Source organism: Scatophagus argus, chromosome 8 (assembly GCF_020382885.2).
Source record: "Scatophagus argus isolate fScaArg1 chromosome 8, fScaArg1.pri, whole genome shotgun sequence".
NCBI classification, from domain to species: Eukaryota; Metazoa; Chordata; class Actinopteri; family Scatophagidae; genus Scatophagus; species Scatophagus argus.
This window is the reverse complement of record NC_058500.1, coordinates 13,135,059-13,145,261: the sequence shown is the minus strand read 5'-3', so window position 1 is coordinate 13,145,261 and position 10,203 is coordinate 13,135,059. Positions and strand designations below refer to the sequence as shown.

Here is a 10,203-nt window from a genome sequence, read left to right as displayed (position 1 = left end):
TAGGGCAGGGTGATGAGGTGAATGTCAACTAGGTCTATAACACACTACAGTGCAGTTGTAGGCTGATTGAAGCAAACGAAAAAAGACAAAATTCTCCATAAAATTAAAGATTAAGAAAATGTCATTTTGTGAATTTGTGATTAAATGTGCTAAGAATCATTTGTTTGGATCACAGAAGTCTGCAAAAATGATAGCAAAATATGACACCATTCAAATAAAAGCTGATAAACAAACATTAAATTAATTCAGAGCCCAGCAAAGAATTAGTCTGGATAGTGTGATGTGATCTGGGGAATAAAAGTATGTAGGATACAACAATTTATGACTTCTCAAACTAAGAACAAATCTTTTCTATGGCACAGAGGAAACTGCTGTAAGTTTTCGCTGAACATCACACCAAATGTGAGAATTAATTTGATGATGTGTTTCTGTGAAGTACATAAGAACCCATATTATGTACTCTGTCGCCCCCTAGTGCCAATAATCAGCAGTGACTTTCGGACCAGACAAACAGATAAATAAATCCATCCATCGATCTATTTTTTATACAGCTTATCCGTCAGGGTTGCGGGATGGAGCCCAGCTGAAAGCGGGCGACAGGTGGGGTACACCCTGCACTGATTGCCAGTCAACAGCAAGGTTGACACACAAAGACAACCACACACGCACACCTAGGGACAATGTACAGCAGCCAGTTAACCTAATGTACATGTTTTTGGGATTGTGGGAGGAAGCCGGAAGAAAAACCCACACAGGCACAGGGAGAACATGCAAACTGTGCACAGAAGGGCACAGACTGGGATTCGAACTGGGAACTCTTCTGCTGTGAGCAGAATTGCCAATCACTGCCTCAAATAAATAAATAAACATCCCAAACATCCAGAACAATTAAAAAACATTTTGCAACTCTTTTTTTTTATTATTTCTCTTAAAGCTGAATGCGCAGACATGAGCAGTGCAATACTGCATAATCACAGATAAACCTAAAATAAAAACCACTGATACCAGTGACATTAAATGATACTTAAATCAATAAATCCAAAAATTCAGTAATAAAACAAACCTTTACAGGCAAATAAACTTCAGCAGTTCACAAAGTGCATGAGGTAATGTGACTCAGTGTGTCTTGGCCTTTGTCGCATTAAAAATTCCCCAAAAGAGACCTTCAGTGGTAAGATGCGAATGAGAATTCGCTGACAAATAATGATGCACTCAAGGGACCTTCAAAGTCATGAAGCAACCCGATTCTGCCACACTTAACCACATTCTCAGCATCTTTACTGATTTATCACATTCAGTGGCAGAGCTTTGATTCAACTGTGGATGGCTTTAAAGCTCTGTTAAATGCCCCACTCTCCATTTCTCTCTTTGCATGGGAAAGTATGTTCCATCAAACTGAAAAATACAGCACGCAAATGTGGCCTTGTGTCCAGGTCATAGATGGATGATATGCTCACCGAATGCACTGGTAGACCTCACCGTATTGTAAATACTTATGTAAATACCTATGTTTTACAACTTGTGAACTTTGAACATTTCAGAGCAAAGTTTTGCACTGGAGTTTGCTTAACACACTGACCCACACAAGGAGAGAAACAGAAAAAGGCACATATTAGGGCCGTCTTAAAGGTAGAAATGTCAAAGCATTAAATATAAAAAACCAAAAATATACAATCCTTTAATTACTCTGTGATGATAATATACCCATGTTAATATCCACAGCAATGGGGAATAAATAAATTATAATAACAAATAAATCATTATTAGTGATAAACTAGGGAATGTCCAATATTTGGCACACAGGGTACTATTTCTAACAAAATACTGACAAATAACATACATACAGTAAATTTTACATTTTAGCAAGTAAATTCATAAATTATGCTACAAGTTAACCACCTTAATATTACACAAATTTGACAAGTAGCTACCAAAAAAAAACATCATAAGGAAGCTTAAAAGTCTGACTAAAAAAGACAAAAATGGTTCATACTTTACCAAGACGTTCAAAATCTTACTTCAAAATCAAACTTGCTGAATTGGTTAAGCAGTTAAGTGATCGAGCAGTTAAGAGTGTGAAAACATGCTGTTTTTCCTGCAATTTACCCTAAACTCATACATATAATAAAAAAAAATCTTTTTGTTAGATCAGTGTGGTTAAATACTTCTAAGCAATAAAATGATTATTCAGAAGGTGTGCTGCACATTGGTGACAAAGAGATACTAGATTACCAGATAGCAGCTGGTGAGGGTGTAAGAGTGCTGAGCAGAGGGACGTTACCTATTCTAAGCTTGGCTTGAGATCAGCTGTAGGATTTAACTAAGCATCTTGTGACGGTCAAAAACAGTTTTGCGCTGTTCCTGGACCTGCTTTTTCCAGCGCTGCTGTGCTCCCTCAACCCGCTCCAGGACCGTGTTTCCTCTGGCCTGACTGCTGTCCACTTGTGGTCGCATCTCCTGAACACACACACCCACACAAACCATAAATTGAAGGACTTCACATTCAACTGAAAGGACAAACTGCACGTATATGAATGGTTACCTCAGAGTCCTCCTCGTTGTGCAGCGGCTGGGTGTATGGGTCATGTTTGCGAATAAGAGGATCTACCAGTAGCAGGAACAGCATGTAGAGCAGCAGTGCACCCACAACAGACAGGTAAATGATGATGGTTATCTGGGACAGACAGAAGACATTACTAACATTACTGTGTGAAACAATTCCAGTTTCAGATACAAAAGACCGTTAAAATATTGACAGAAAAAGAAGTTTCACATTTCTTCAAAAGTAGACACAGGCGTTTAATCAGCTCACTGTAAACACTGACTAAACACTTAAGAGCCTTTAAGAATGTTTTTAAATGACTCTTGAATGAGGTATGTTTCCAAAAGTCAGACTAAAACCCAAAGGCTAAATTCACACTTTGGTTGAAGGTGGCACAACTGTGATTTTTCTCAAATGTAATCTTTTTGCCTTGACTGTTCACATTCATGTTTGTATGTGACTCATAACACAAATTCATAGCAAACCTGCAGCTGAACAACACAAAATGTCACTGGTACAACAGTCCATCTTCAAAATCAATTAATTAGTGATGCAGCCATTCCTTTCTTAAATTGTTTGCTGTGGTAACAGTGGTGTGGTAATAGTCTGTCAGCTTTTCAGCCTGAGGGCAATCCTTCACATTTGTTTCTGATTAATAATCATGTAACAGTAATGTGAACTGTGAGGAAAAATCACACGAAGTCTGACTTAACACACAGCCACAGATCACAGTGGCTCAAATAAGTAAATAAAAAAATATCAAATTCAATGTGGTTTGTGCTGTTCACACTGCTGTTCACACTGCCATGAAAATGGATTTGAGTCACACATGAGTAAACACATCAGATTTGAGCCACAATTAAGCAAAGAAAGGCAGCGGTACCTTGATGGTGTTGCTACTTCGTTCCTCATACTTGCACTCACACAACAGGCAATAAGCTTCCACTTCGTGGCCAGGCACAGGCATGGGATCCACTACATGGAGGCAGTTACTGGAAAACACATCAAAGTGTCTGTGCGTTAGACATGATACACAATATCAGACAGGAAGCAACCTGAAAGTTTAAAAGTTTAAATCAGGGGTTTCTCTTACCAATCCTTCTGGGAGACATTTCTGTTATACACGTGGCCACTGATGTTTCTGTGTGGTGGGCAGATGCACTTGCAGCGAACATCCTCAAAGTTCTGTAATGATCAAGAAAACTGTGTCAAGTGAGCTCAAACTTGGCTAAGTGCTGATGTTATAGTTCATCTGTTTCACACAGCATCTGTCCTTTTGTTGCCTTACTGACAAAACAGGGTTGTACAAACAAAGGTCCTGTTTTTCCAGTCTGAAAGACAACAAACTTTGAATTTTTATTTTTTAGTTTTACATTAGAAACATTAGACAAGTGAACCACCTTACAAAGTCAAACAGATATCCTTTTAAGATCCAACCAATCATCATTTACAGCAACTTCAGAAAAACTTTAATATCAAGTATATTTTTCACAGGGAACTGAGAGAAATACTGTCCATTACCCGACATGAATAACTGCCGATAAGACCGACCTTTAATATTACATTACAAAAATGTAATTTGAGATAGAAGCGCACATATCGAAATTTGCTGAACATTTAAACATAAACAGAATATTAAAGGTTAAGTGATTTATACAATGACAAGACGTTTTATTCGACTCTTTCAACACTTACATTGGCAGTTAAATTAAAAACGTACTTTTCCAGTCTATTTAACAAGAAGATTCAGTTTTACAGATGATGCATCAGGAAAACTAAACTTACAGACCTGAAATAACTTTATCTCATCTAGGAGGAAGGGGACGTACTGAACAACAATCAGCTAGCATACTAGCATGAGACTTTCTGCAAGTATGCACCAGGTGAGGACCAACATGTCTTACCTTCGCCTGTGCAACACCAACAGCATCCAGCAGAAACAAGGTCAGCAGTATGGCTGCAGCAAAGATCCAGAGTCTTTCCCTGCCAGACTGCATTTTCCAGCTGGCAAGATGATTGGCACAGCGGACGCACCTGCAAAAATCTGTCAAAGCACAACACTGAAGTTTAACATACGGAAAGGTTTGCTAGCTAGCTTTCTAGCAAGGAAACCTGCGAAACAAAAGACTTCACAGCGGTAACACTAAACTACACAAATTCTATGATATAACAGCACAAGCAAAAACAGTTATCTTACGTTATAATAGTAGATAAAGTGAAAGTTTTAGCTGTGGGACACTCGGGATGGAGCTACACAGCCGCTAGCTGTTCTTTACTTTGCTCTTCCTTATTCCGGGTTGTCGTCACACATGAGGCAAGGTCAAACACGTAGCGACACTGCCACCTACTGGACAAAAAATGGGAAAAATTTAATTGAAACCTTCTTTTTTTAACCCCTAGCTGTTTCACGGCTACAGTTACAAGTTACATTGCAGATGAATATCTTTCATATAAAATGTGTGATCATACAATATATTGTGATGCATTGATATGTATGCAGGGGCATTATAACAGACTATTTCTCATTTCCAAATAATATTACACCCTCTTATCCACCCTGATTATTTTTACTGTTGTGTTTACAAAGATTCATGATCAAAATAAACAGCATCAAAAATGTTTTGGCATTTTTGTACATATGTATTGTGTCTTTAAATTATATTGTGTTCTTTCCATGTTGTAACTGGACTGGGCTTGCTCTTCTGGACACTAGTTTGCTTTAATTCTGTGAATAAAATTTGATTTCATTGAAGTTGTTTCTCATCTTTTGTGAAATTCAGTGCCACAGTTATCCTTCTTTGCCTTATACTAAGGGTACAACGAAGATCTAAACAAACAGGACATGGATAATGTTAAAGCTTTACAGTGGGTGGAGAAAAGAGGGCTGAAATGTGCTGAGATTTCGAAATTCAGATCAAGACTTTCTTAAGTGTGTTCTAAATGCTTCATTGCTGATTACCCTAATAACCACTACAGATGCTTACTTGCTGATTCAGTTTTATGCACAGGCGTGAAAATGTATTAAAAGGGCAAGAGGACTCACATGCAGTAAGTATGGGGCCCAGATTTTCATGGAACACAGTTGGCTATAAATTTAGCAAATAAAATTGTTGAATTCACGATAAGATAACATTAATTCTCTGTATTATTTAAACACATGTGCAAAGAATCTGTGACTCATCAGAATATTTTCCCGTATCATTCAGTCAACACTTTTCTTTTGCCAACCGTCTCCTTGCTGGAATTTGAAGCGTAAGCCCCAGATTCTTGACCCAATCAATACCTCTATTTCCCAGTAATCCTGCTTTCACATCTCTCTGTATAGTCAGATACTAGTACCTTTACTGAGCCATAGAAATCAATGACTCACAAATTCAGCCACAACCACTTGAGCTTGTAGTCACAGAGATCAATTGAGGCCATAGTTATTTTTCTAATGAGCTGCGATATCAGTGTGAACAACACAAGCCTATCCTCTGTCTGACCTCAATCATTCATGTAACCCTTGATTCAACTATTTTAAACAACTGCTGTGCTGCCAGCAATTGATCTACTGTATATATTATGGAGGTACTGTGTTGGGATTTCAAGTTTACAAAGAGTGTGAACTGATTTGGTTTAGGTCTACAAGGTTTGTTGGTGGACACAAGTTCTTAGGTTGACTACTTTATGAACAGACGGTGGCTTAAATTAGTATGAATGATGGAAGACTATGTCAGAGGCTGCTAATGTAAAATACAGTCTTTGGTCTACGTCCATAATGTATATAACTAGTATATCAAAAATATATATCAGAAATCAGGGTTTCAATCAGTGTCAATCTTAAATAAAAGCATTGCTATTAGCGTAATTAAAGATCTTGTTTTATAGTAGTTTACTGTTAAAAAACAAAACAAAACAAAATACAACTAACAAACAAAAAAGCCTCCCAAAAAACAAAAAGGCTGTCCGGAAACTAGACAGTACACAAGCCTGAACACACAAAATAACGTGGTTGCTATTCTTGAGCATTTTTGATCCAAGTCATGATCCTGGTGTCTTTTTAAAAATAAATTGATGCTTTATAAAGGCACAGATGCATTAATTAAATTTACATTTTTTAGTTATTTTACTTTTTGCTTTGTACTGACTCCCAAACTATGCAGCTGTTAATGCAGTAATAATGGAATTTTAAAATGATTTCTGCATTTAGAAATGAGGGACTGTGAGACTTCATATGATGTATAACCTTGGCTGAAAAGGACACTGCTGCATGTTAACAGGTTGTAATACAACTGAGGAAAAGAAGAAGTTATTATTTAATTGCTGGTATATTGATTTTGCATTCCCATTATTTACTGATAAGAGGGTCATTAAGATAAGAAAATATGTTGTAGGCTGTTACGATGTCAGTTTGTAGGGTGTATGTAAAAATATATTAGATAGATTATTGTGTGTGTGATTATATGTTGGTTGATTAATTTTCCTTCTTTTGAATGTGAATGCTGAAAGTACGTTTAGATGCGAGTGTGTGCCTTCTGGAACAGCACTTTGATGATATGACGTGAAAAAAACAATTCATTCATTCACATTCATTCATTCATTCATTCAATCAGTCATGCATCAGGCATGCATTTATTAATCTGTGTAATAATCGCTGTGTATTTTGGTAGCCAATATGCATGTTGTATCATAAAGCAGCTCATAAATTCTCTTCTGTTTTGTCACTTACGTGCACTCTCTCCTTATATTCCGTCCTCTCAGTCCTGTCATTGTAAGCCACTTAGTTTTCTGTCTTCTCTGATGCATGGCTGCCCTTTACACCCTTAGGCCAATTACAGCATAAATGACACTGGCCAGAGCTCAGTGCCAGGTCTCATTATCTCTTCAGAGCTCTCATGAAGAAGAAAAAGGTGATTCAGTTCCTTTTTAGGTAGATGCAACCCTCCAAAAAAAATTCATTTGAAAAAGAAAAGAAATCTAGTTATGTAAAATGCTTTATTAGCTCTAAACAAAATTGTGATTGATGGGGACTGATACAAATGTTTGGACAAAGTCTGTGGGATGTGGACTGTGCACACACTGTGACTATAAAACAGAAAAGGAAAATTATCCATAATGAAATCATGGCAGAGAAATCCACCTTATAAACAAGCTCAGAAGATGTCAAGTTTTCTTATTTGTCAAGGCACCTGAAGGTATTGACTGAATTACATTATTCAAAGCATTAATTTTCATGGGACTGAAAACAGCAGGCAGTTTGCCCGCTAGGAGATGCTGTAAGGCCCAAGGCAAAGTGAACTGAATCCAGAGCAGTCTTTAGGCAGAGCAGACTTTGGTGCGGTCAGCAGGGATGCAGATAAGATGTGGGAGGACATGTAATATAAATCAAGATTGAGTATGTTTTGAAATCCACAGGTGTGCCATAAAAGTGCATAAAAAGCACATACAACAACCTTTATGTTGTTGAAATGATTAGCTAAATTGTATTCATGGCAGGCCAAGAGCATTTAGTGTGAATGATTGTGGATATATGATGTAGCTAAAATCTTTGTTTTTGTAGCATCCATATATAGTTATGTCTTTCTGAAGGAAGATACCGTGTCTGTCCTTATTCCCCCTTTTTCAATACACCCTTCAACCTTTCAGCATTGTTCTTTTTGACCTTTATCATATCATCTGCAGTGTATTTTTGCTCTCCACTCTGCTTGTGCATCATGCTTTTGTAGAGAACACCCTTTGAATAACAAGACTATCTCTGCTAAGTGTTAACACTCCTCTCCTCTCGGCTGAGGTGATGCATTGTGGGCAGCAGGACTATTCTAATAGACACACATGGTAATTACAGTAGTGGGAGGCAGTAGAGAGTGGTGGTCCACGGACAGCACAAAACTATAAATCACAACTCCTGGTTCCGCCCTCCTGAGCGTAGCCGATCACGCTCAACCAAAAAGCAATTCTGCCAACATGTGTTTGCACATTTGTCTTCATCAGCCGCTGGCTTGTTTTGGGCCTCTGCGACTGTGTTTTCCTTCCCGTGGTAATCAAACATGGACAAGTGTTTGAGTCAAAGTCCGCTATATTAGGTTCGACGATTAGCTACTCTTGAGATGTAGTGAGCATAATTATTCTATGTTAACGAAAAGCAGCAAGATAAAAGGGTAAAGAGGGTGTTCTGTGTTTGCTCTGAACATTATAAGCTCCTGAAAAAGAAGCAACTGCAAAATGCATAAAAAGTAGTACCTGTGTAATATGCTATCAAACCTGAGTAAAAACAAAGACAAACATCACCTGATGTTTCTTTGCATACAGCTTTTTTTCCCCTCTTGGATGCGCGAGATGCTTCCAAGAGAAGTGCCTACATCAAAGAGGTGGCAATAACAAAGGTGTTAGAAAAGTAGGCAGTGATGGTGACTGCCTACTACAGTGTGTGTGTCCACTCCTGCTTTATCCATATGGACAGCTGTCTGTCAGCCAGCTGAGCCCATGCGGGGAAGAGGTGTCTGCTGAGGAGCTGGTGTCAGCAAGGTGTGAGCAGAGCCCAGCTACGCTGAGCTGAACTGAAATGGATGCAGAGGAGAGAGCGTCTCCTGCCTCTCAGGGACACAGATTTTCAGCGAGGAAACAGAGACTGCTGGAGCAGGAGACTCAGCCAGACAGAACATGAAAGCCAAGAGCGGCCATGACATATGATGGACACAAACGCTGGAAGAGAAACTGACTCCTCCTCCTCCTCCTCCTCCCCTTTCCCTCTCTGCTTGCGATCCTTCTCTTTCAGCAGCACTGTGCAGAAATAAGACCCGCGAAGAAGTGGGGAAAAGGGAGAAGCAGAGATGATGCTTGAATCACAGTGGCTCCCATTTGAACTCTGGGCCCCTGTAATGTGTGGTCTTTGATGTTGCCCGAGATGTTTAGACAGATGGGAAGCTTCAAAGAGACCTTTACAGGCCAATCATAGAATTGTGGCATGTTGGTAGGGAGAAAAAAATCTCAGCAAGCCGCCAGTAATCCATGTGCTTCTTTCAAGAGAGACCAGGGGTCAGGCAAGAAGACAGCTGAAAACAATGGCGAGAAATGAAAGGTGACATGAATTGAAAGGTAGATAAATAGCTGCAGGGGAGGACAAAAGTTTGTTGTTGGTATTAAAGGATGCAATGTATGCTTTGGTCTTGGAAAAGCTGCCAGCTGGTTTAACACGGCTTGGCAGGCCAGTCAATAGACTGTCAGCCATTTATGTCCAAATTTCAGTGACACCAGCACCCAGCGCAAGACTGATTTATAAATCCAGTGATGCATAGAATCCTGAAAGATAAAAATAATACACACCTGGCTGATCAAGCAGGTGAGCAAAACAAAAGTGATGCATGTTTGTCACATTCACCAAAACCAACCCATATGGACATCTGCCTCACAGAATAAGGGGAAATGAGCTAAGCGGTCAAAGGTCACACAGAGTCAGGGGTTTGTCTGACAAAATGATGACGGATCAGAAAATGTTGTCAAGTCTAATCCTTTCAAGAGGGAGTTTGTCCTGTCTGTGCTGGGGGTGGGGGGTCTTTAAGTGGTAGAGAGGCTCTTCTTTAATGAGATGGGGTTGAGTTACAGTGATCTAGTCAATGCCACCTCCTTTACTCTAATCTCCAGCGATTCCCTTGTTGTGACAGTTTGTGACCCACCTGCCC

General features: G+C 39.1%; 1 protein-coding gene across 1 annotated transcript; it reads right to left on the bottom strand.

The window, feature by feature from the left end:
• Positions 1-898: 898 nt before the first annotated feature.
• Positions 899-4,878, bottom strand: tmem9 (transmembrane protein 9). Its single transcript, XM_046397750.1, has 6 exons — positions 4,740-4,878; positions 4,447-4,586; positions 3,636-3,727; positions 3,426-3,534; positions 2,543-2,674; positions 899-2,457 (listed from the first exon to the last, which is right to left on the bottom strand). The coding sequence occupies exons 2-6, from the start codon at positions 4,537-4,539 to the stop codon at positions 2,317-2,319; spliced, it is 567 nt and encodes a 188-aa protein (XP_046253706.1). The 5' UTR covers positions 4,540-4,586; positions 4,740-4,878; the 3' UTR covers positions 899-2,316.
• Between the last annotated feature and the right edge of the window lie 5,325 nt (positions 4,879-10,203).